The sequence below is a fragment of the Caenorhabditis elegans genome, chromosome X (genome assembly GCF_000002985.6).
Source record: "Caenorhabditis elegans chromosome X".
Classification (NCBI taxonomy): Eukaryota; Metazoa; Nematoda; class Chromadorea; order Rhabditida; family Rhabditidae; genus Caenorhabditis; species Caenorhabditis elegans.
The window spans coordinates 9,499,433-9,524,955 of NC_003284.9; the positions used below are offsets into that span (position 1 = coordinate 9,499,433).

At 35.6% G+C, this 25,523-nt stretch overlaps 4 protein-coding genes and 4 non-coding genes across 19 annotated transcripts in view; 2 read left to right on the forward strand and 6 right to left on the reverse strand.

The window, feature by feature from the left end:
• The window catches only part of gap-2 (Ras GTPase-activating protein gap-2), a gene marked incomplete at both ends in the record, with an annotated part of 43,985 nt that extends 26,963 nt beyond the window's left edge, over positions 1-17,022 (forward strand). For 3 of the 12 annotated variants that reach the window (NM_077195.8, NM_077196.6, NM_077197.6), the window contains 13 exons: positions 3,409-3,581; positions 4,479-4,599; positions 11,093-11,293; positions 11,596-11,730; positions 13,699-13,924; positions 13,988-14,331; positions 14,380-14,718; positions 14,872-15,132; positions 15,277-15,651; positions 15,705-15,897; positions 15,942-16,111; positions 16,157-16,313; positions 16,365-16,457. In NM_077195.8, the coding sequence (NP_509596.1) occupies positions 3,409-3,581; positions 4,479-4,599; positions 11,093-11,293; positions 11,596-11,730; positions 13,699-13,924; positions 13,988-14,331; positions 14,380-14,718; positions 14,872-15,132; positions 15,277-15,651; positions 15,705-15,897; positions 15,942-16,111; positions 16,157-16,313; positions 16,365-16,457 (2,788 nt within the window). Of the gene's footprint in view, positions 1-1,386; positions 2,343-2,882; positions 2,942-3,408; positions 3,582-4,478; positions 4,600-11,092; positions 11,294-11,595; positions 11,731-13,378; positions 13,602-13,698; positions 13,925-13,987; positions 14,332-14,379; positions 14,719-14,871; positions 15,133-15,276; positions 15,652-15,704; positions 15,898-15,941; positions 16,112-16,156; positions 16,314-16,364 lie in introns of those variants that run through there. The other 9 variants (NM_077198.7, NM_001307914.4, NM_077193.7 and 6 more) reach the window with 9 other exon arrangements.
• Positions 581-711, reverse strand: T19C11.3. Its single transcript, NR_071842.1, has one exon. It is a non-coding gene; the product is annotated as an Unclassified non-coding RNA T19C11.3 (non-coding RNA).
• On the reverse strand, positions 1,884-1,997 carry T19C11.2. The gene has a single exon (NR_071843.1). It is a non-coding gene; the product is annotated as an Unclassified non-coding RNA T19C11.2 (non-coding RNA).
• Positions 4,787-4,843, reverse strand: T19C11.1. Its single transcript, NR_071844.1, has one exon. It is a non-coding gene; the product is annotated as an Unclassified non-coding RNA T19C11.1 (non-coding RNA).
• On the reverse strand, positions 10,401-10,604 carry C07B5.9. The gene has a single exon (NR_071845.1). It is a non-coding gene; the product is annotated as an Unclassified non-coding RNA C07B5.9 (non-coding RNA).
• C07B5.2 (PRESAN domain-containing protein) lies at positions 16,932-17,774 on the reverse strand. The gene is made up of 4 exons (NM_077199.3): positions 17,596-17,774; positions 17,398-17,460; positions 17,245-17,355; positions 16,932-17,188 (listed from the first exon to the last, which is right to left on the reverse strand). Exons 1-4 carry the CDS (start codon positions 17,656-17,658, stop codon positions 17,075-17,077), a joined length of 351 nt encoding a protein of 116 aa, NP_509600.1. The 5' UTR covers positions 17,659-17,774; the 3' UTR covers positions 16,932-17,074.
• A 1,812-nt stretch (positions 17,775-19,586) lies between these two features.
• Positions 19,587-22,319, forward strand: C07B5.6 (FLYWCH-type domain-containing protein). The gene is made up of 3 exons (NM_077200.7): positions 19,587-19,839; positions 20,165-20,271; positions 21,746-22,319. The coding sequence occupies exons 1-3, from the start codon at positions 19,590-19,592 to the stop codon at positions 21,857-21,859; spliced, it is 471 nt and encodes a 156-aa protein (NP_509601.1). The 5' UTR covers positions 19,587-19,589; the 3' UTR covers positions 21,860-22,319.
• A 736-nt stretch (positions 22,320-23,055) lies between these two features.
• nssp-86 (neuronal small secreted protein) lies at positions 23,056-23,786 on the reverse strand. The gene is made up of 3 exons (NM_077201.3): positions 23,672-23,786; positions 23,467-23,570; positions 23,056-23,338 (listed from the first exon to the last, which is right to left on the reverse strand). Exons 1-3 carry the CDS (start codon positions 23,739-23,741, stop codon positions 23,213-23,215), a joined length of 300 nt encoding a protein of 99 aa, NP_509602.1. The 5' UTR covers positions 23,742-23,786; the 3' UTR covers positions 23,056-23,212.
• Between the last annotated feature and the right edge of the window lie 1,737 nt (positions 23,787-25,523).

Here is a 25,523-nt window from a genome sequence, read left to right on the forward strand (position 1 = left end):
TGTTTAGAATCGATAAGCAATAATATACGTGTTTGCTTTCAATTTTTCTAGTCTGAACTTGTCAAATGATATTTCCAAGTGTCCAGCTCGTCAAAAAAGCAACGTTTCTCCTCCTCCTTCATCACATATGTCTCAGTTTCTTCTGATTTCACATTTAGCTGACATGTTGCATTGATAAACATGACAAAATTCCCATGGGTCACATTCAGAATGGAACGAATAGATTTTAAATTTATTTCCATCACAACGACATGCTCAAACACAACAACTCTTTCCAAAAAACATGTGCTTTGTGAGCTTCACTTACTTTTTTTAGGGTTTTCTTATCAATTTAAATGAGTAATTGCATGTATTTACTTTTGAACTATATCAATTTCCTACCTATGCTTCCATTCCTTTCAAAGCTTTAGTTTTTTGAAAATGTGTTTGAATCGATTATTTTCATAAACCGTACCCATTCATAAATGACTCTCGAAAGGATTCATGTCAGCTAGTGTTTTACACCACCCTCATGTAATTGTCCCCACTTTTCCTCTCTCAAATGTTTTCATTTTTCGAGCATTTTCTAAACACCTCTCTCTTGTTCCACTCATTTTTCGGATGATGATTTGCCCCCTTTTCCCCCTCCTTCCTTCCCGCCCGCCAGGTCCCAATAACTTTTGCTCGCCCCATCTGTTGATGAGAGCACGGCAACTTGCAAAAAGCACGGGGTGGGCACCCGCATTTTTTCCTTTTGCCACAGAGATGCCCTCTCACCCATATGAACTATTCAGACGCCACCTGTGGCGGACACTATTTTGTTGTGACATTACATACCAAATTATTTACTCGTAGTTGTGAGAGGAATTTGAGATTTTATTTTTGAAAAAAGATCCTTTGAAGCTTTACTTCCTGTAAATTATGTGCTTAAATGGATTTTTAAATTTTGGTTATTTCTGAATCATGAGAATCTTTTTTCGAAAATTGAAAATCATCAGATTTGTCTAAATTACCAGACTCGTCTAAAAATTACCAACAATTAGAAATGTATTTTCGTTATATTTATTGGTTTTTTTTTTCATCACATTTCCTAAAATTTATTGCATAGAAAGAACACATTTTCTGGAAAATTTTTTTTCATTCCAGAATTTATGTACCATTTTATGAGGCATAAATTCCACAATGATTTGGACGGTTTCTTCCTTTTCATTTCAACATAATTTCCCTCAAATATCATGATTATTTTGGAAATTGTGTAACAAAATCAATTTTTAGGGTAATTGTGCCTATTTTTTCCCAATTTTGTATTGAGACGTTTTGAAAATTTCTACAATAAGTTATGGCGTTTCAAAAATTTTGGATAAAAATACCTATTTAGCCAAAATCTCCAGCTTTGCCATCTTCTCAGTCTGCCAACATAGTTATTTGTATTTTATTTTTACCCTTCAATACATATCTTGCTCGTTTATTTAAAGAAAAAATTTCAAAATTCTCGCAAAGTCTCACACTTCGGTACTCGGCCTTTAAAGTTGAATTATACCAATAATATGAAGATATTGTTAACAAATAAAATTTTTTTATTGTTGAATGTATATTTGATTAAGCTTTTTCAAACTAAACCAAACCCATAAGACACTTTTTCGACTTCAGATAGTTCACTTTTTTCTATCTGGACAATTATGTTTCCGAAACAAAATTGTCTTTTCCTAAATAATGTCAAGTTTTTATAATTATCCTGCAAGATCTTTCTAATTGAACAAAACATAACTTTGCCCGCACTTTCACAGTCCATTGAAAATCTAGATTTTCAAATAATAATAATCAGTCAGCTTTCCTTTTTCACCCGGGGGCCAAATGATAATTTCGCTTTTCGACATCCGTCTGTTTGATACAATAACCTGCACGGGGGCGTTCATCTTGTCACTTCCAAGCGCGTCAATGATTTGAATATTCAATCTTTCTAGCGCTTTCCTAGAAGCAATCAAGACAGCATCGCAACATCATCATTCCAATCCAATTTCAATTTCGCCAATTCAAAACCATCATAATTTCTTCGTTTGGTGTTCTTCTGTTTGTGAATCTACATATTTTCTTTTTATTGTAAATCATTCTGCCTTTCATATTCATTTCGAATGCAACATGTACAATCGCTCTTTTCGTGTTCCAAAACGATTGGAACCCGTCTCCATACCAATGTTTGGTTCAGAACGGCTGCCGAGTTCACGGTCAGAACGATGTTTGCCACGAATTACTACGGCTTTTGTATCTGATTGTACAGATATGCAGTGCCTATCTCCAAATCGAGAAAAACACAACGCCAATCCGCGCCTTGTTCGGGGCAGGATTGTATACAAGTCAAAACGGTAAGTACTAGAAATACCAAGTGTTTTTAAAAGTAGGTCTAGTAGGTCTAGGAAATAAAATTCAAACAAACTTCTCTCTATTTTACTTAGCTGGCCAATTTCGCTTTCTGCAACCAAATCTTCAAATTCCCTGTAAAAGGGAGCGTCAAAGGGTCAGAATCCTCCTTGAATTGGCAGTATTATCCTCAAACACCCACCTACTGTGCTAAACCCCTGGGGCGGACACAGGGGGCCGAGAGCGGATTTAGAAGTCGCAAAGCATCGTCATTTTCTTCATTTTCTCCGACTTTTCTCCACCACCCTACTCTCACTACGATTACCATTCCGAACTATTACTAGATTTTGTTCTGTGTACATTTTTGTTGTACATATTTGATTCCGCTTCAACAAATTTTCCATGCAGATGGCATGACACTATATTTCCATTTCAATATTAAACCTTACTGTCTAAAACCAAACACTCAGGGGGCAAGAGATAAGGAACATCTCGTCCTATGACCGATAACAAAAATATATTTGAAACAGAAAAAAACAAGCCTTATGAAACACATGTTTTCAATTCGATCCAGTTCTTATACTGTGAACATTCCAAATCAACCGTAAGTTATTAGCTGAGAAGTGTTTATATTGTTAAGATGTCTTTCAAAGACTCTAATGATGAGAAGTGTGAAGCTTATAGCTTATTAAAAAGTTGTAATATTTAGTTATGATTATACAAACCCAGATTTCTACATAAATTCCTAATTTGTAAAACTAGAAGTTAATTTATATTGTTCTCCCTGTTCAACGGAATCCACCCAAATTTAAGGGTCTACTCATTTTCTAAAAACAAATCAGATAAATCTTCTCATCATCTTGAGAAAAAATCAAAATTTTCTAGTTTTTTAACCATGTTATGTTTTAAATGCAAAACATTACAGTTCACTACGAAACCTATTCAATTTCTCAAACTTGTGTCTAGATTACCACTTGACACAGATAAAATGTCTGAAGTATACAATGTATAGGTAGAAACAACAATATAGCAAATATAAAGGTATGCCTACCAATCGTCTTCCATTTTCAGCTCTCTTCACAGAGTGGACGCCAGCAATACACCAAGCAGAGATAGCAGTCTGTATGCACAACCTCCGGCTCGACGACATTTAAGCCAACCGGCTCGAGAAGGAAGTCTTAGGGCCTGCCGTTCACACGAATCATTGCTCAGTTCGGCACATTCAACACATATGATTGAATTGAGTAAGTCAATATTTTGAAAGCTTTTGTAGAACATTTAGAAATAATAGCTCTCAATGTAAAGTAAAATATTCCGAAAATTGACTATTGCAGAAACACTTTTTAATGGTGTTTGAGTTAATTGAACTACTGTCATATTTTTCTTCCTGAAAGTATTCTACAATAGAGTTAGATACCGTATTTCCATACAGAAGTACAAATTACCAATTATTTAAAAAATGAACATACAAATTGTGTCTGTACAAAAAATGCCTAAACATGATTTTTTTCGATCGTCATCTTACCTCCAATATGTTTTTAATAAAACACGTACATGAATTCATATACATGTATACACCGTTATGAAGTTTTTCTCAATTCCTCTACACTAAGTGAACTTCGAAACACAAGAAGTAACACGTATTTTATTTGTTGTGCAAAACTCGACTCGTTGCCAAACTTTCGTTCATCCACCCCCACAGAAATTGAGAACACTTGTTGCTCCCCAAAGTCTCATTTTCTATACTTTTCTCGATTTATCCAATGACGTGTAACCTATGCAACATTTGAGTAATATGATAGCTGCAGGTTGTGCTCATAAGAGGCCCCCGCCGGCATTGATTACCAAAAAATGACACCTAAGAGTTCAAGAGGCACACAATGATCGTATTCTGCTTATATTTATTTTTTGTTTAATTATGATTACTAAATGAGATTAATTTTAAACCAGCGTTTTTTAATTTATTGTTTTGTTTTTCTATAGGGAATTTCTTATGAAAAACAAGGTAATCTAGTTGCAGCTTTATTTTTTTAATAGTATAAAAATTAATTTTCAAACTTTAGGGATGTAACACACAAGTACCAGCCAGTTTAATTCAACCCATTGTGCATATTTCAATTTCAATTAACTGTTTATTTCAGACGAAGATAACCGCCTGCATCCAGTACATCCTTCAATCTTTGAAGTTCCAAATTGTTTTCGACTGGCTAGCACCTACTATTCCTGTCGGACTCCACTGGAACGAGCAAAGTGGATGGAGAAGTTAGTTTTTTCACTATTTGTGACCTTTTGCTCATTTCCTCTCATACCAAGATTCCCAGCACGCCATCAAGCTGAAGTAGGACTATTCTGTCGTTTTTTTTTAGCTTCTCAATCTCTCCAACTGACTAATAGCTTCTTTTTTCTTCTTTTTTTCCTATTCTTCTACTTTTCGAATCCTCTGTCGGTGTGCCGTTCTCAAGAGACCATTAATGAGATCCGCATAAGATTATATAGCCTTCATTCTTTCCTTCTTTCTATCCATCTCTTCATGATTCTCTCTTCTTTTTCTCTCTGAAAAGTGCGCGCATGTATAATTAGCATTGTTTTCGTGACGAATGACAAACGTCGTCATCGCCGATTCTGTGATCATATCTGATTGGATTAAATTTACATCTGTTCCGCAAAATTATGAGTCCCCAATGGTTAATTTATAGGCGAGATTGGCAAATTACAATTGAGTTAAGCGATTCCACCAGGATTATTTTGTTATAATCTTTCAAAAATTTATATACCGTACCTATTCAAATTTTCGAGTTAGGCAAGTAATATTTCTGTTGCCGTTTGACCTCAATACTATCCACCTGCCGCATAGAAGAGCCTGACAGGTGCAAGTTGTTTTACGTGGCGCCATACAGTCCCGAAAAAAGGATTAGTTTTTTACCTATGTACCTATTTAACATTTTGAATTTTAGTATGAAAGATTTGAATAAACCTTAATGTTAGGTGCACAAAAATGTTCCGTGAAAAAGCTCCAATAATCTATTCAATTAAAATTATGGTTTGGAAGCATTTGAATTTTTTTAAGCATTTGTTTAATCTTGAAAACTGGAAACATAATGTGCTACTCCTTTTTGAAATATGAAAAAAAAATTTATTTTCGTAAATATCCTAGCTTTCTATCTAAATTTCACTTACTTCCCGCTTGCGACCCACCACCAATCCATCATAGTTTGTAAACATCCCTCCCTCGCCTCTTCACTGTCGGACCATTTCATAATAGTTCTCTTCACCATTTCTTTGTCTGCGTCGTTTACTCTCTACCCATATGTGTTGCACCTGTGGGTGACCTATGTGTTTGGGTGAACTGTGTCTGTGTGTGGCACTCTCCTCACACCAATACACATCCTCCCTATCTCTGCTCACTTTTCAATCGATCAACCTTTTTGTTATGCAAATTTGCGTCTTTCTTTTGCCAGCAAGATACTGTTTTATTGATATAAAAAAGCGTGGAGAGCGAACGCGTTCGCCCCCGATTCTCTTCACTTCCTATTAGTCACTTATTTTCGCATTTTTGTTTTGTTTATTCCACTTATTCCGCTATCACAGAATGAGATTGTATTTTTATAATTTCTTTTAAGAAACCAGAAGCAATTGCTGAATCATTATTTAACTAAGATTTTTTTCGTTTCTTTAAAAATGAGTAGTTTAAAAGATCCTCTTCTTATTTCTCCCAGTTTTTCGGTCAGCAAGCGTTGTCCACCTAAAATAAGTGGCAACACCTTGGTCAGATAAGAATCTAGTAAAACACGATGTCGGCTAAACACTGTCTTTTTTCTCGGTTTTGTCGCCAAATTCACTTCAGCCTTCTTTGTTAAACTATCAACAAATACAAATGTTCGACCTCCTCATCACAGGTGCAATAGACCTCTCATATGGAGCTTAGGGAGTCAAATGTACAACAACCACTTGACGGATTCACATTCACACCTCATCGCTCTTCGCCTTTTTTCTTTTCGACTGTCTAAATTTTCACATGGTTTAACTTTTGTGTGTTTGACATCGAAACCCTACTTTTTTTAAAGCAGGGACACCGATTTTCTTCATGAATAGGAAAATTTAATAGGAGTTGTGAACACCGCTTTTCCTAGAAAACAAGAAGTGACCTTGTCAGAGGTCGCCAGTAGTTTATTTTATCAAAGTTTGTATTGGAGCAATCTCCGCTTTTCAAATTCCTTTTATACCTAACCTAAAAACTTTAAAGCAATTTTGCAACTTTCAAAGTTATTATAAGTTAGTTTACAATATTTTAGGAAAATCGACTTTAACTGACACTACGTCACTGGTGGCACGACGCCTACGTAACACAGCATAATTCCGATATCCCATACCAATACTTCCACCCCCTCACCGATTTTGCGTGCCCACAATAGTTCTGTATTGTTGTTCTCACTGTTCACTCTGCGGAAGGTAGCTGCAATTATAAGTATTTGCGAGAGGAGTGAGAGGCCATTACATAGTGTCCGGACGAATGGACGCTGAATTCACTACAATTATCAAAAACTGTCCGTGCCTTGAATCCATCTCTTGGCCAACTTCAGTCCACTTGATTCTTCTGTCTTTATCGTCACCCGTTTCCGACGCCACATGACTATCCACATGTCAACTCACATTCCCAATTCCAGCTTCTCCAAGATGAGTTTATGGCATTTGGGAAGTGGTTGTTTCCCCCCGCCGTGTGCACGGACGTGACCACGCAGAAACGCGCCGCACGCGCGAAATTTAATCTGATTGCGCTACTACTACCCGTGCCTCTACTCGCTTCACCCTTTTCCTTGGCCTTTTCGCCCTTCTTCCTTTCCCAACTCACTTTTCTCGTTCTCACGTTTTATTGAGGGATAATAATGATGATGCGCTGAGGAAACTGATCCTTAACAATTCTTGCTCATCATCTCTCCATGTTTATTTTTCAATTTTGTCAAATTTCCGCAAGAAATTTGCATTTTGGATCAGTCAGCTTTGCGGTTGACAATCTTTCAAGTTTCTCAGGCGTTCTAGTTTTCATGAGTGCCAAGTAGATCTTTTCAATTTGTCAAGACGGCGAAAGTTTTAGTTAGTCCTTCCAATTTAAAAGTTTTCCAAATTGTATTGCTGCTGGCTGTTTTAAGAACTTCGACATTTATTAATATTATATTTTATCAAAAAATATTGACAATAATGTATCACTGTTTCATTTATGTATTACCTTTGGAACTCTAAACTTTCCATTTATTTCTAACAAAAAGTTATTTTGCTCATCACAATTCAAAATAGCTGTTTCTACTGCTGGTGCTATGTGATGTTTATGTTTCTTCCATTGTTATTCATTTCCACCCACCCACCTGGTAATCATCATTTCACTGCGAAATGTCTCCGTCTACAGAAAATCGTTTAGACCCTATAGTTGTTCGCTGTTCAGTGTGCACTGGATTTCTTTTGTGATTAAGTTGACACAAATTTTGAAAACAATTATTTAAAATTAAAATAGGTTGTTTTACCAGACTCTATTCGCTCAAATTTTTTGACAAACTTAATATTTCACACCTATTTTATGCAGTTTTTCAACATTACTTTAATTTTCAAAATTTTTGACATTCGTTGGTTAGGAAGAAAATTTAGTTATGTAATAAGGAAGCGTGTTAGAACAAGTTCTCTTTTTGATCCTTCGAAATGTATACCATGTCAAATGCAAATGTTTGTGATGGATGAGCGGTAACATTGTAGAAGAAGGGTGGCTGGGCACAACAAGCAGCAGCAGTCAGAAGCATCTAGTTCTCATCATCTCAAATTTCATTTTGTGAGAAACTTACCTAACACACCAATGCTCTTCCGGTGAGCACAAGCAAAACGTCGAAGGGCACCAACAAAAACACAAATCTAATTAGTCGCCGTTGAAGTTTCTTTTCGCATCTCGGCCTCGCTCTTGAACATATCCTTAGCCTAGTTCCATGTTTGACCTTGTTTTCCTTTCCCAGTTACCTCCACTTCCTCAACATTCCGGTAAAGAATGCCCGAAAATAGAATAATAAGACAAAATCGTCCGGTTCTTCTTTTTCTATTTCTTCCTTGTCCTCTTAAAATGTGTCTAATAACAGTGATTATCGTTTTCAAGGTAAAATATAAAACAACACCTGGATAGAAGATCTCTGTTCTGAAAAGTAATTCGTTGGGGCTAGATTCCTATTTTTTTAAAAGTTAAAAACAAAATAACAATTTATAAGGAGGCAACACATTTTCTCGATTAGTAATTGAAACTAGTACAGGAAAAACCTCAAAATAACAGTTATTTTTCCATTAGAGGTCTGGACTCACTATGTAAGAACGTTTTTTATTCACTGAATATCACGTTTCAAACATTTACAGATTAGTTTAAGCGTATTTGTATAAATTATATTGAATTTACACACGATTAGCGCATGCTGAGGGATCCGGTCAGCTATGTTACTGCAATAATGTCACTTAAATTCTGTTCAATAAGAAATCAAAACTGGATTGAAATGGTGTGAGAACGACAAAAGATTTCCCGACCATATAAGGAATCGCTTTATGATATTTGTTTATTTTGAGCGAGAAACGCAAGGGAAGTAGAGAGAGGGCCCCCGAGACGGTGTGTTTTAGCGACAATAAAAAGCAAAAACTCTTTTCTTTGCCTTTTTCTCTTAGCCTCGTTTTTCTTTGATTCGCAAACCCACACATAATATCATTTACCATAAACATTGACTGTTTCTTCTAAACTGTTCTGTTCTATTTTGTTAGTTCTACATCTCGAATTCTGCTGCCAAAACTTGTGATGTGTCACTTTCATTCTTCTTCTCCTTCTTATTTTTCAATATTCTACTATCGTATCACTCTCGCAAACTTGTCACTCTTCATAAGTATCTCTATTTTTGTGACAGGTGGCCTCGCGCCACCCACGTAACCGGCAGATGTACAGTGTCGGATGCGCTCGGCTCACAGTGTCGGTATCTTTATCGGCCAGATGCTTTGAATGCTATTTTTTGTCACTTAATTCGTATTGGTGATGCTCATTTTATTTTCTCATGAACTCATTCACTCAATTTTATTACCTTTGTTTCACCCCAAGTACTTCACCCTTTCTCTCAACACCTCATTCATCAAATCCTACCACCCCGAGCGGTTACCAATTGTTTTGGTTTTCAATGTTTGAAAGTGTGAATGATATCCGGAACCAACCATCATTATCTCGTGAGAACCGTCTACCTGGTCATCAAATAATTCAAACTATTTTTTCTTCTACTAGCTCTGTTCCCACAGCTACTGTTACCGGTGAAGCAGTGGTTGGTGTGGGAAAAGCGAGCAAAATAGTGTATAGCTCGCGCGTAGAGCACAATCAACCTGTGCACACACGCACAATTGCACTCATAAATACACAGAAGGCATTTCCCAATTTCTCATTCTTTTACTCTTCTGTTCAGTATGTCTACCTTTCTTTTTTAAACTGAAAAAATACAGCGTCTCTAACCATATTTTTTTATTTTATTCTGTTTCGAAACATTTATGTTGTTGGTTTTTTTCGGGAAATAGAGAAAATGTTTCTAAATAGTTTTATCATTGTTTCTTTACTCTCCTCTGCACTACCACTTCATTCACCCCATTTCCACGGAGTAATTTCCCATTCTTATCCGTTCTCGTTGTTCTTCTCTCTTCCATCCATTTTCCTCTCAATTCTCCCAGTATTCCAATTCCAAATACAGATCGAAAAATGGGCAAGAAAAAGCATCCGTCACTGTCAACTCCTCAATGCATTTCATTTATTCTTTCTAGAACATCCTCAAGTTGTGTTAGAAATACGGTCAATGATCTTTTAAGGCACCGCGATCTATTTGTGTTTTACATAGTATTTTTAGAAGTTGTATTTTAAAAGTCACTTATTTAGAGGCCACCACGTCATTTTCTCTTCATTCTACCTATTGAGTCCTATTTTCGTTTACAGGGTTCGATAGATGTTATCGAAAACTTGTTGTATATATACTCTGAAATTCAAGGCAGAATTGTTATTGTTGAGGTGACAGAGGTTAGTGGTACCTACCCTCTTGGCACAGTAGGCGTATTAAATCTCGTTTTTTCTCTGACCATTTCCCTCATTGTTCAATACAATACCACCAATGTGCGTGTGTGTGCACCATAAGCACACCGTCGCCGGAGCTCTTTCTTCTTCATTTCTTTCCTAAATTTTGCGAGTCCTCTTCATGTGAAAAGACACACCTGCTTCTTCAATAGTCCTCTCCATATAAACAGTGTACACTAGGCCTCTGCAGTCAGTGCAATTTCTTGTTTTCCTCTTCTACCGCTCTGTGCACGCGGTCTTGCAAATAAAATTACCTAATTACGGACCCGCCTCGCAGAATTTGTGATGTTGTGGTGGTTTTGTGTGTCTGGTGCACCCTTGACTCGGGTGCCACCCCACTCTTTTGGACCACTTATTGGCATAGTCACACTAACGAAAGAAGTGCCCTCCTGTTCCTTTGAAATTTATACCCAATGAAAATAGTTCGATGTAAAAGCAAGATATATTGTATATGTATAATTAACAACATCCTTTTTATTATTTTGGTTAATCTCTTTATGGAAAGTTATTATCAACTAAACACGTTTGATTGATAATCTTGTCACGTTCTCATTATCTCGAAATACAATTCTTTGATTACTTGCATGTCAGATTTCATGTTTTCTCAACTTTATTGAACCTTGTTTCATGATAAACTGTTTTTTCCAGCCTGCGCAAAACCATGAATCCACGTAGGGATCAGCAGAGACGTACTGAAAACAGCATGCTAATATGGATACTTGAAGCAAAGGGACTACCAGCCAAGAGGAAGTACTATTGCGAAATGACACTGGACAAGACGCTGTATGCCAAGACTTCATCCAAAGCGCGAACGGATAATGTATTTTGGGGCGAGAACTTTGAGTTCATGTAAGTTGCAATAGCTCATGACATCTGTTAAATGGGGTTGCTGTTCAATTTTACATGAATAGAAAATGAGAAACATTTCAACAACCTTTTTTTTTTGAAATCATCTTCAACACAGATTAACTATTTTTTGGATTGTCATTCGAATTTTGAAAAGATTTGTGCGTCATTCCAAATTTTTAACTTCGATTCTTTTTTTTGTTTTGCGAAACCAAACGGAAAAAGTACAACAGTATTTTCCAACACCAAAAAAATTTACCATTCATTTGTTTGGTATGAATGATTTTTCCAAACGAAACTTTCAGGATGCTCCCAAAAATCGATGAAGTGTGCGTGAGCTTGTTCCGAGAATCTGATTCAAAGAAAAAGAAGGACACTCTCATCGGATACGTTACCATTGGAATCGACCAACTGTCTAGCAGAAGTCCAGTAGAGCGATGGTAAGAAACAAGAAAAAAGAAATTTGTGATCATTATTGAAACGAATCACTTCCGATACTCATTCCTTTAGGTCGTTACCCTCGCACTGAATTGAATTTCAATTTAAAGTTGGGAGGTAAAACTAAACAAGAAACCGAATCTTTTTCTTTCTCCTGAATTTAATTGCCTTGGCGACAATTAACTAGTTGATAGTATTGCAAGGAGGGTCTATTAACACTCCTTCCCTCCTCTTCAACTGAAAACGATTCTCTCGAAACGAAAATGCGATTTGGTTTCGGTTTTGTGTCTCTATGCCAGATTGTCGGCTTGTTAGTCTGTTAGTCATAGGCAACCCCCCATTGGTCGTAACAGATAGATATGCAGTAGGTCTATAACTTCGCATTAACCTCCTTGTTCGGATCAAAAGTCGCTCTTGCGCTTACTCTCTTCTCGCGCCTTTTACCATCTTGATGCCGCAAAAGCGTGAATCGTTTTCATAACCTATATCTATCTTTCAACCATCAGGATTTATTCAGGACGTCCGAACACACTGTCTAGGAAAAATTCGGGATTCGCGGGCGGATTCAAAATCCCATTACTTTTGCATAAATGGGTAGAGTGTTGAATAAACATGGAATCTTCCATCGTCATTTTCTTTTACTCCAACTTTTTGCGCCCACAAATTATTTGCCTTTTGAGATTCTTTCACGCTTTCACACATTCTACCATCCTTCTAAACATCCGTGACATCTTCTCGTTTCCCACATAAGACCAAAAGTGTTTTGTATTAAGTGACATAGCGAGCGAGTAGTGAAAAGTAGCCCTAATCCATTTTTATTCTTCCTCTTTTCTCGCAAGACATTTTGTGTTTTCCTCTTTGCAGTAGTTGTGATACGGTCTCTTGAAATCTGTACTTTGGCCATAAATGAAATTGATATTAATTTTGGTTACGGTCTTCCCCATCGCTTAGAAATATAACCAATTTTCTTTCCCAGCATAGACATACGACAAAATTTGAGAAACGTGATCGTGTCGCGAGACGTGTGAAACGACAGAAATTCCGGCTTCTTTTCACACCATTTTGACAGACCGTTCGCTTTGCATTCTCCTCAAATCTTAATCAAACATTGGTCGGCTCATGATGTGTTCCCATTGATATTACGTAGTCTATGAAATTATTTCCTCTTGCGTAATAATGGTAATATTTCGAAACATGTTATTTGTACTTAGATTTCAACTTTAAATGCAAACCATTCTTTAAAATAAAAACTTGTCTTACGTTGTTATGAAATTGAATTATTAAAAAAATCTTTGGCCCTTAGATTAGGTTTTTTTTAATTGTAATTTTTATCAATGTACTCTCCCAGTTATTCCTAGTTTTTCAATTTAATTTAGTAACTGACATGTTATTGAATTGATTGCAATGTTTCTCCATTCACCTGCATTTCAATCACTGATGGCACTATTAATGTGAGGGCCAATAGTAGAACAGATCTTATCTACGCTCATAGATTTTAATTCCCAATTAGATAAGCCCATCGTCTCGTGTCGTTCTGATGACTCAATCTCTGACTAGCCAACCTTTTCACTTTTTTCGCACTCAATTCTAAATTCTCTCTATTTCTTGTATCACTTTTTTGTGTAGCAATCAACCATTATCCACGCCTTCAGATTGTCATGAGAGGTGAATACGATCCATGGGATCCATCGTTTCACAATTCTTCTATGATTCCGTATTCCCTTGCTTCCATATATCCGTCAATCGAAAATTTGCCAGAGGAATTTTCAAATGAAAATAATAAAATTAAAAATGTCTTGAAAAACTTTATTTGGTCATTCAAGCTCAAGAAAAATTACGTGCGGGTATCGTCGTTGTTCGGAGAGTATTGTAGGTCAGTAGTAAATTAGATTATCAAAATCCCATACAGTACAGGTCGCCATCAAGGTTACACCCCGACAGTATAAGTTAATCCGCGTTTTCGATTCCAGGTATACAGTCAACACATCTCATAGTGACTCTGGGACAAGCAGAATTGCATCCGCACTAGGTGGGAAGAGCAGCTCCCAGGAATCCCCATCGCTTAGAATCAAAGCCCGTTGGCAGTCGGTGCACATCCTCCCACTTCGAGCCTACGACAACCTTCTGGAAACACTTTGCTATAACTATTTGCCGCTTTGCGAGCAATTGGAGCCAGTGCTCAATGTCAGAGACAAGGTAAACAAAATTAATCTAGAATAGCCCGAGATTTGAAATTTTCACACATGAACATAGTTTCAGGAGGACTTGGCGACATCGTTGGTTCGTGTTATGTACAAACACAACCTCGCAAAGGAGTTCCTGTGTGATTTGATCATGAAGGAGGTCGAGAAGCTCGACAATGATCATTTAATGTTCAGAGGAAACACACTGGCCACAAAGGCTATGGAGTCGTTTATGAAACTTGTCGCCGACGATTATCTAGACTCAACACTCAGTGATTTTATTAAAACAGTGTTACAATGTGAGGATTCATGCGAAGTAGATCCACAGAAATTGGGTAATGTGTCAAACTCATCCCTCGAGAAGAATCGTGCCCTTTTGATGCGATATGTTGAAGTGGCTTGGACGAAAATTTTGAACAAGTATGTTGCATGCTAATTTCACTTATGTTTTTATCCATTGAATTTTAGCGTTCACCAGCTACCAAAAAACCTCCGAGACGTATTTTCGGCTCTTCGTTGCCGACTTGAAGCCCAGAATCGTGAAGCTTTGGCAGATACTTTGATCTCCTCATCAATCTTCCTTCGATTCTTATGTCCTGCAATTTTGAGCCCAAGCCTTTTCAATCTTGTTTCCGAGTACCCATCACCAACGAACGCGCGCAACTTGACTCTGATTGCCAAGACGCTGCAGAACCTTGCGAATTTCAGCAAGTTTGGAGGAAAAGAGCCTCACATGGAGTTTATGAACGAGTTTGTCGACCGAGAGTGGCATAGGATGAAAGATTTCTTGTTGAGAATTTCTTCAGAGTGAGTTGACGATGTATCACGTTACATAGGTGCAGTATTTTGAAGTACTCTATGTGCTAAATTTGGCACTATTATTAAATAAATAGAGTATAAAAATAGAATAACACACTCACACTCATTGCAAAGATCAAAACAATTAATGACAATTTTCAGGTCAAAGTCGGGACCAGAAAAAAATGCGGATGCAATTGTGGACGCCGGCAAAGAGCTTAGCTTAATCGCTACTTATCTTGAAGAAGCCTGGACTCCACTTCTCCAAGAGAAAAATGGAAATAAGCATCCACTCTCAAATGTCAAGTCGGTTTTATCCGAATTGGCAGAATGCAAGAGACGCTCGGATAATGGCGTCTTTCACTCTCCAATGGTTCAACAGCCGTCTTCAGATTATGAGAATAGTCCACAGCAACACGTTGTGTGAGTTTCGTCTTCCGACTTTCGAGTTCCGAGTTTTTGCACGCACCCACCGTCATTCTTAACACAAACTACCGGTCTTTTGTTTCTTTAACCATTATGTTAATACGTGTTTTTTTTCTTAATAAAAATTTTTGTCTATTGTAGTCCTCGACATGAGAATGTACCGGCATATCGCAGTACTCCGCCAACTGGCCAAGCCACGGTATTGGGCCGTTCTACAAACCGCCCTGCAACTCATTTGCTCACATCGGACGATTACGTCCTCTCTTCTGCATTTCAAACTCCAAGTCTTCGCCCTGGAGGCACTCGGTTAAGCGATGAAACTGGCACGTCTTCGAGTCGCACCAGTGACAAGACAACCAGCAGCGCTGAGATTCGAGACGACACTGATTCGGATTTCGAGTTACGAGAGGATCGAGGACGTGGAGGAAGAAACCGTAAGAGGCTACCACGTACTGATGCATCACCATCGAGCAGTCAACAAGCTTCAAGTGGATATTTAAGTAATAATCCTTCGAGGTAAGATCACATTTTTCTAGTTCAGGCTTCTAATTCGGTATATGATATTTCAGATCCAGCTACTCAAACTCTTCGAGTTCATCTCCAGTTGAACGAATGGCCGCTCTATCAATTGCTAACCCAGTCTTTGGACCAGGCCCATCATCTGGATATGCTATACCTGCAGAGCCAAAGGAAATCGTATACCAAAAGCGAGCAAGCCCACCACCATACGATCCCGATGTGCACAACTATCATTATCAACCGGTATGAATTGTTTTCTTGTATTAAAAATACGTTGTTATTTTTAGATGCAGGTCTACGCTGTTCCACCAGATTGTCAGGTGTCCCCAAGAACGCAGGCAACAGGCGGTGTCAATGCTCAGAATCGGTTAAGTCTGCCACGGACTAATCCACGAGCTTCGAGGAATTCAACACTTTTGCGTCCGAGTGTCGTAAATGTTCCGGATGACTGGGATAGGTTATTTTTAGAGGTTATTTTAAAATCTAAATTAATGATTTTCAGAACAAGTGATTACTGGAGGGACCGAGGCGAGAACAACTACCGGAGTCAACTGGAAAGCCAAGTGGAAAGTCAAGCTCGAGAAATTGAACGCTTGATGAGAGAGAACATTGAGCTGAAGAGTAAAATGATGTCTTCAACAAAAACTGTGGATTCCAAGGTGAATTTTAGAAAATCAAATTTTGATTTTTTCAACCAAAAATAGTTTCAGCGATCTGACAGTGGTGCTAGTGAGGATTCCTACGATTCTTTGAGTTCACTCGATCGTCCATCAAGACAATCGCTTGTGGTAGTTCCAAACTAATCAATATCAAATATTATCCTACAGTTATTAGTCTTATTATTATTTTACCTATTTATTTTTATCGATCTATTGGTTCTTCTTGTCTTAATGTAACTAATGATGTTCCCAAAGAAATAAAAGTACATATACTGTCTTCCCCTGCACTCCCGTTGGTCTCTTCATTTGCCTGCCGCCAACCTTTCGATTCAGTACACATCCCTTATCTAAAGGCTTTTCATGCATATTTTGAATATCTAAAGTTCTCCTGCTCACCTGTCATTTTTTGTAGTTTAGAGGGTTTTTGATTGTGATTTTTTAATTTTCAATATATGTCTTCTTCCCTCCACTACCCATCTTCCGATGTACAACAACGTAAACTTTGTCGCACTGCTTGTTTTTTAGCTCCATACACTGGAGATATGAAAACTACCCGGTAGCGGTGTTGTTAGCCAACCTCTTTGATGCTTTACACATTTAATTGTTAAATATGTGAGAATCTTTTATCTATTGAACACACATTTATTATTGGCATAATATAACCGCGAATATGAAACAATAAAATAATTTTCTATAATCCGTCAACAAATTTTATGTCACATTTCAATGTATCATACACAGTGTTGGCATAGATAATTATTTCATAAATGCGATTGGTCAGCATTCTTCAATCTGCAGTTTGGATACGGATTTTCTGCTGCCTTGTTACAGTGTTCCAGTGATAAATGAACATGGTCCAAAAATGCTTTATACTTCTGAAAATTTTATATAAAAATTTTTAATCTAGAAAGTTAAACTTGAAAACACTCACCTCTCTATTGAAAACCCCCGTGTTCTTACTCAGCATAAAACGAAAGTCTCGTATTTGAAATTGTATATCAACCAATGTATCCCAGCAATTACAGTAAATGTGAATTTGATACTGAAACATATTTTACCTGCTTCTCAGAAAGTTGGAACTTACTATAGGGTTTCTGATTATTTTAAGAATTTTGATAGCGTCCAACTCGATTTTTTCCAGATGAATCTGAAACCAAAAATACGTAAGCAAAAAGCAGAAACCACATGCAAATTTATTTTGATGTTGAAAATCAGTTTCGAACAAAAAATAAAATAAAATAAAAATCGATTACCTAACTTGAAAAATCATAAAATAACTTACCAAAACTTCGTTTAGTTCATCCGTGTCTAAAATATTAAATTCTTCAGAAACCTTATAATTCATTACGTTTCTCTAACCTTTTTGCTTTTAGAAAATGATAATAAAAAAATATATTCGTACTACCCGGTCACTTTTAAACCACCCATCTTATTGCAGGAGTGTTCGATTCTCAACCAAACCGGGCTATCGGTCTTACCAATTGACAATTGAGTTAATCACTTGTGTTTTTGACTTGCCGACTATTTTGGAAACAGAAAAACTGCCCGGAAGGTCATTTCATCTTGCATTTTATGACCGAAATTGATAGTGGGTATGATTGACAAGAAAACCTGTGCAATGAGAATGTAGATTACAGAATACTGATTTAAAAGCTCTTTATCTGATTAATTTGACACAACTTGCAGAATCAATAATTGCTTTGAGTTAGTTTTGAATTGATTTCTACTTTTGCTTTGGTTCAACGAGAAATGATTAAACACATTTCAGAAATTGAAAAAATTCTACGATTTTATCAAAAGAAATGACGGCTCTAATAAAATCTATAATGAGTCCCAAGTGATCATCTAAACATTTCTTAAAACTTGATATGTACTCATTTTAATAATATCATCAAAATTTTCGGCCTTGGCATGCTACGATGTTTACTTTGTTGACCTTCTCTCCATAGCCCAAAGTGCTAACACATTCATATGTCTAACCTCGTCAACGTTCTCTTTGTATCTCTTATCAGTTGTAAAACTGCGCTCGTTTCACATCTATCCAGCGTTCTGTTTGCTGAAACATTTTGCCTTTGGTCATTTATCACTGGTTTTTTGGCGTATTTCATTGTCCACTGGGACCATGTGAGGACCTTCAAGTGCGTCTTTTCTCTGATCTTTTGCTTTGAGAGGGTAACAGGCATGTTCACAAAACAAGCTCTTTTTCGTTTTGCCTCAGGCAAATTGAGAGTTTTTTCATTGAAATCTCGTTTAACGCAGGCTGAAAAATGTATTTATGCCAAACGTAGCTGTCACATTTTGTGACGCAAACTTCTATATTCAAATTTATCCGAATCATTTTACAATTGGACACATTTTTATGTCTAGAAGTTTGAATTTGCTCACCGTTGAATTAACAAACTCTTAATTTCTGCAATTTAACAATACACCGGCAAGAGAAAAAAAAATCTATTTGTGAACTGAATTTTTCGCTGAAATACTTCTCGAAACAAAGTAAATTGCTTAATAAAAATTAAATTCGTTTCAGGTTGTGCACTATTGCGTGGTGAGCTGTTTTTTTAGAATTTAATTTTGATTTCATACTTTAGAAAAATAAGCGCAGAAGAATTATTGTTCTCACTATCATCCAATTTAAACATTTTTCATTTTCAAAAAAACTCTTCATTGCATCCGGGGTTATATTTCTGTAACAAAATCTACATCAATTCTCCTTATCACCTTTGATCGTTTTGTTTATTTCTATACTTTATCACCTGTTGCCCCTTCTTGACTTTGCTTTTCTTTTCCCGATTTTTCACTTTTTTGAGAACGCTTTTACTACGTCAAAACTGCTGTTTAAATTTTTAACGTCAGATACGTTTTAAAATATACAGAAGTATGTATATAATAAATTAAAAGCTTATCATTTTATTTAAAATGGAGAATTTTTTTTCGAACATGATTTTGTCCAAAAATGAAAGTAAAAAAGTCTTCAATTGAGTACGGAATATTTGTGTCGGATGAAAAAAAAACATCCAAAATTGAAAACTAGCCATGTGTCCTCCAAATGCAATCGTGCGGCTTTTTCTTCTTTGTCCTTGTTTTTCCCATCGCTGCAATGTTTTGGTTGCGTCGAAACGTTGAAGCAAAAATAATGTTCAAGGTAGTCAAACATATTTTAAAAGCTGTTTTGTTTTAAACTGTCAAATAATATATTTTTCCAAAAAAAAAAGATCTCATTTTTATTTGAATTTATCCAAAACAATTAATTCAATATACAACCATTCACATTCCAGAATGTTTTATCAAAAGTTTAAAAACGAATCAAATGGAGCTTCAACCTCATCACACTCCCATCTTCCGACTCTTCCTGAGAGTGCAGAGAATGATGTTTCTCACTCAGAAGGTTTGGAATTTGGAGAGATGAACTCTGCTGAGTACACAAGTTCTAGTTATATTTCGTTTGGTGAACCCGTGTTTACAACAAACATTCTTGTCAATCAGCCTAATTGCATTGACCAATCGGTAATGGAAGCATCTCAAAATTGTGAGTTTATTTTTTTGCCGAAATTTTTAACTAATAGACTTAAAAAGCCATGTTCCCAATTATGACTATACTTTTTCAAAGTCCAAATTTTAAAAAATAAATCCAACTATAATTAATAGCAATAGAAAACGTTGAAAACTAACAAAGAATCTCATGCTCTATTCCCAAGAACGTGGAAACAAAAAACCGAAGAAAAAGTTGTGAGCTTTTTGAAGTTGCGGAATAGATAGATTTAATTGATTTTCGTCGGCCAACGACACATTTCATGCGCAATTCTAAGAAAATATGTAAAAAAGCGTCATTTAACTTGTTCTCTTTTTTGCAGTTAACACTTTCAATTACCCTGTGTTTAAAAAATACGGATATTATATCGACGGCGTTTATTACACAATGGTAAAAAAAGGATCAACGCGACAACGAGTAAAATGTTTGGTGAGTTTCACACTTACTTACTTAGAAAAAAGGTGTTTTTTCTTCAATGCAAACTTCAAATAAAATTCTGTTGTTAAACCAATACAGTTTTTGAGAGTTTTTTGAAAAGGACAGTAAAGTTAAAGTTGGTACCAAAAACTTCAAAAAAAAAATTTAACACATTTTTTCATGGCATAGCAATCAGGTGACGTATGTTTTTCAAGTGTTAATCAAAATTATCGTTTTTCCCTACTAATATTGAATGCAAGATTTTTTATTTATTTAAAAATATGCCTAAATAATAAAATAAATTGTAATAAACTACCAGGATATGCATGAAAATAACAAATGAAAAATGAAAGCAATGAGCGGCTGCGACGTTGCGATAGGTCTCAATAGATCGACCTGATCCAACGTTGAGCAACATTTGTAGCGATCTCAATGAATAAAGTGTTGACCTCGAAAGAAAATTCGAGTAAGGGGGACATGCTAATGTAAAAATTATGATTGGAATATTGGTGAAGCTGATGTGAAATATGCATGTCGACCTGTTGCGACCTATCGCCACCCCTAGCTGCGACACATTCAAACTAAAATTGAACTTTTTATCTTATTTACGTCTTTGTCTTCAAAATCATGAACCGCAGTACAACATTTTTTCTGTCTTGCGGGGTCATTTCAGGTCTTTTAAGGGAAAAATGTTGATCATTCGCTATTTTTTCAAAAAAAAAAAGTCCTAAAACCCCTGCCGTTTCAGTTTACATTCTACTAAACCTGTAGTGTGGGTTGATCCAAATTTGTTGGATCGGTTTGGATCGCGTCCCCGACCCACTAGTTTTGTCAGTATCGCCACCCCGAGTTTATTTGGTTTAATTGAATTTTTGTCAAATACTAAACAATAAAAAGGAAAATGCGTCTAAATGCTGAAAATTAAAAATTATCACGTTTTGTACAAAAATTCAGAAGCAACTATTTTCGATGCAAACAACTTTGAGATTTAACGTTTAAACACGTTTTACAACAAAATAAAAAAACAATTTTGGAAGTTTTCAGAAAAATGGGTGGATGTCGCGACGCATATTTGAAATAATAATAGGCGTATAATTATAATATCAATGTATGTTACACTCAAACTATTTTGAAAGTATACATTTAAAAACTTGAAAATCAATCTGGAACCGTTCGTTTACATTTATTAAATCACGAATCTTTGTGTTTCTACAATGTACCAGGCATTTTCCGTGTCGCAAGGTTACTTCGCCGAGCTATACTATGATTTTTTTCTTTATTTTTCACGAGACGTTTTTTAAAAGTGAATTTCTGAAGTTCCGAACAAATGAACTAAACCCTACATACAGATCACCTGCAAATGCACTACTCTAGTTTATTGGTTTGGATTTTTCTCAATACTCAGTGAATATTTTGAGTACTCAAAACTTTTAAGTTATAAAGAATGAGAACAATTTTTTGAAAAACTTTAAACAACTTTTTTCAGTATCGCCGAGGAATTCCACGTTTGGAAACAATTAAAGAAGAGCCAGAAAAAGAAGATCATCATAATGCCGATAAAAGAGATCAAACAAATCTGAAAAATGACACAAAAGTTTAAATAGTATCAAAAATCTACCTTCTTTTCTATTTTCCATCAACCTGACATGTGTAAAACAATGTACCGTATATTTTTTATTAGTGCGGCACCCTAACTGGCCTTCCGAAAATTAATGCGGCACCTTTTTTTTGTTGCGAAAGCCATCTCGAATATTCGATTACTTCAATGATATTCTTATTCATCCTTTAAAAATTTCATATAAATTTCCATTTGAACGTTGTATTTTAATGTCTTTGTGAGGCAAAATACACAATTTTCATGAATTTTTGTTTTTTTTTTTGCCGCATGCCGCACTAATAGAGAATATACGGTAACTAAAAGTTTGTTTTGGGTTATAATTGTTTTTTTTAATTTTATTTTCAAATTTTTAAGTTTATCATGTTGTTTTTATGTTCTTTATATATTTTCTCTATATCCCTGAATACTCCACGATCTAAAAAAAGAATAAGATCATAAAAGCATGTTCATCTACGTCAATTGCAAGCCCATTAACCCAAAATATTGTGAGATATTACATACCAAGAAAATACAAGCAATATATACGTTTTTTAACGATCCTTTTTTGGTAAAAAAATGTGTCAGCAGATTACCGAGAAAATATCTACCAAACATATTTGGGATGTCTAAATGAGAAGTAACAATCTTTTGCTGATTTGCACGAGAAAGCTTAAACCCTTAACATTTTTTAAAAGCCACAGAACCAAACTAAAATAGAAATTTTCCGAGAGCTGTTGAATCTTCGTGGTTTTAAATTAATTCGAGCAGCCCAACTCGTTGCGTAGGTGTTTTGTTTTTAAACACCCACAGGAAGTTCGAAACTTTTTGATAAAGACTGATATGTATTTTATCCTTTTAAATTGAAAAATATTTTTCAATCGTGAAAATAAAACCCATAAAATCAATTCTTGATATATTGGAAAATCTTAGGTAAAAACTCTTCAAAAATAACATTTCTATCCATACCTATAATGAACACCTTCAGTTTGAATGAACATACATTTAAAGTTAATTTTTTGTTTTGAAATATATTGTTTTAACACACAAGTGCCAACAAATTTATACTAAACTATTTCCACAAATCAACGTCTTGGAATGTTAGCTTCCAAAATTTTCAGTAATTTTTCTCCAAAGACTTTTCGGTCGAGGGTCATATTTCTCAGCTTTTCTAGAAAAAAACAAGAATAAAAAACAAGCAGTAACAGGCGGTACGTCTCTCTTATTTATTTTGAAGTCTCTCATATGGTTTGGATTGGCATTGACTAACGATGAATTGATTGGGGTTGAAGAAAATTAGATTGAAAAGTTCTCTGAGTTGATTTTGTACAACTATTTGCTGACACCTGATGTCGGAACTCAATGGGCAGTTGCACAGGTTTCGTTACATTCCAATTTAAAGCATTGATTCATCATGGCCAATGTGAATTTTGCCTCTGCATCGCTTCTCTCTCCAGGCATGTGACCAAAGTAAGCCGTTGTCATCTGAATTTTGAGCTATTATTTTAAAGTCAAATATAATTAAAAATGAGACAACTCGGTCTATGCTTTTCATTTTTTGCGTCTCCTACTTCCTATACCCAAGTCATTTACTCTGTTTGGTCATTACTCACCTCGGCTATTCCAAACCAGCATGCCTTCTTGCAGCATACGCACGGCATTGCAGTTTCCTCCCCTGCGTTACACACGTTTGGCATTAGGGATGATGCAGCTCCCACTGAAAATATTTCAATAAAAAGAAAATGCAACGAGCAATAATTAATAAAAATCAGCTGATATTTTTAGGCGTAAATAATTTTTTGTTTCAATATAACTAACCTTGCGAGTTTTGGCAAGCCAGAAAGGCCACAAGCCCAACGAGAATAGTTGCTTTGATGAACGAGATCATTGTTTTTGGAGAACGAAGGTACCGAATGGAAAGCGCAACGGCTGAAGAAAAAGTAAATTTGAGGAGGTTGCTCGGAGAGCTTTATAGGACGTTGCTCTCTTTTAAGACACGCCCATTTTCCCTGGACAGCACCGCCTCCGGAGCAAAGCATGACGATATTGTAACGATGAAACGGTCGTTTGCCCGTTTCCTAATAGGGTTGGTTGAAAAATAGTGCACATGATTTTAGAGAAGTAGGGATTGAGTTGCGTGTGAACAAAGTATCAGATAAAGATAATAGTTGTATTAGACAATTATATTTATTTGTTTCTAGTTATGTTCAAAACAGTGGAACGAGTTTGTGTTAGTTGCGGAGGTGTTTAGTTAGTTAACGTAGTTCAATTTTTGAGATTAATCCACAAAATAGGAAAACGAAATTCAAAAATAAATAAAGTTGAATATTTTAAAAGTTAATGTATTCAACAATAGTTCTAATCGCATACACTAGAGAATCTCGTATCAGACAACATTATCAGCATTCAGAAGATAAAACTAGACATTGAAGATATTGAAAATTTTGAGAAGACTGGCGAATTTTGCACTTTCATTACTACATCATCTAATTTTAGGGCTTCATGACATAAAAATATTCAACTATATGAATTTGTTTCACACACTAAATTGAGAAAAAAACTAGTCCGGCTTTTTTTTAATAGTTGTTGCCAAACAATTGAACAGTTTTATTTAGTGCGTGTAAGATGTACTGTCATCATTATTCAATAAAAAATTAATTTGTTCGATAAATTCTGTAAGTCTTGACAAGTCGTATTTCGAATACAATAACTTAACTCAATGTTATAGATTTTGCACCCCAAAAGAGTTTTAAAAATTTAAAAAATTTTTCTTGTCTTTTCGAGAAGGTTTGAGCATTGTTGATGGTTTAGACAGTTTCATTATTCAAATACACATAGCTCAATTCTTTTTCCAGACTTCCAAAATCACGATAAACAAAAACTGATTGTAAGCAATTGTCACTTTTTGATAGTTTTCAATTTTCAAAGTTTAATCGATTTTGGTTTGAAAACATTTTTAAATCTAGCGTACAGTAATCTTTTCATTGGCTTGTTTGGTTTTTGTAAAATATCCTGAAATCTCCATGAAATAATTTAGTTCCGGATTTATTAAACGTCAAGAGGAACAAATTTGCACTAAAATCAAACTTCCGGGTTTATCAACAACATCCATGGAGGTTAAAAAGGTTGCTAGCAGGTGGAGCTGCGTCACAGTCATGTTTTTTGCTTTCTTGTTGTTATCCTCGTTGACGTGTGCTCTGATTGAGGATTTGATCCAGAAATAACGGATTGAAAACCTATCATTAAAATTTTTATGCATCCGGTGTGAAAAGAAGTGAAGAATAGGCGAGGGTGTTGAAAATTTTGAAATTCTCGCAAGGATGCGATTACAAATCTGGGGCTTCTTTTAGATTGGTGAAAGAAACAATATCATAAATGTTTTTTTCAAAACATTGAATACTACTACAATCGAGAAAATTTTTAGAAAAGCATTTGTTTGAATTTATAATTATTGAAAACACAATCTTCGAAATGTTTTATGTTTAGAAATGTTCTAAAAAAATTTCAAAATCAAATTCAGATAAACGTTATTCTTCAAAAATTCTTGCAAATTTTCGGTTATGACTACATACTTTAAAAGATCCAACATTGCTGCATCAACATGTGGCTTCACTACAAATGCAATAAACGAAACTATATCACTTCATGCAAAGCAATTTCTACAAAAATT

Bases quoted from the DNA above. Each gene is read 5' to 3' on its own strand.
- C07B5.2 (NM_077199.3), bottom strand. From the start codon at position 17,658: ATGAATTATAAGGTTTCTGAAGAATTTAATATTTTAGACACGGATGAA. The intron at 17,356-17,397 runs GTAAGTTCCAAC...AATATGTTTCAG, and splicing joins AAATAATCAGAAACCCTATA to TATCAAATTCACATTTACTG. The intron at 17,189-17,244 runs GTGAGTGTTTTC...TAAAATTTTCAG, and splicing joins CGGGGGTTTTCAATAGAGAG to AAGTATAAAGCATTTTTGGA.
- nssp-86 (NM_077201.3), bottom strand. From the start codon at position 23,741: ATGATCTCGTTCATCAAAGCAACTATTCTCGTTGGGCTTGTGGCCTTT. The intron at 23,571-23,671 runs GTTAGTTATATT...AAATATTTTCAG, and splicing joins GGCTTGCCAAAACTCGCAAG to TGGGAGCTGCATCATCCCTA. The intron at 23,339-23,466 runs GTGAGTAATGAC...CTCAAAATTCAG, and splicing joins GCTGGTTTGGAATAGCCGAG to ATGACAACGGCTTACTTTGG.
- C07B5.6 (NM_077200.7), top strand. From the start codon at position 19,590: ATGTTTTATCAAAAGTTTAAAAACGAATCAAATGGAGCTTCAACCTCA. The intron at 19,840-20,164 runs GTGAGTTTATTT...TCTTTTTTGCAG, and splicing joins AATGGAAGCATCTCAAAATT to TTAACACTTTCAATTACCCT. The intron at 20,272-21,745 runs GTGAGTTTCACA...AACTTTTTTCAG, and splicing joins GACAACGAGTAAAATGTTTG to TATCGCCGAGGAATTCCACG.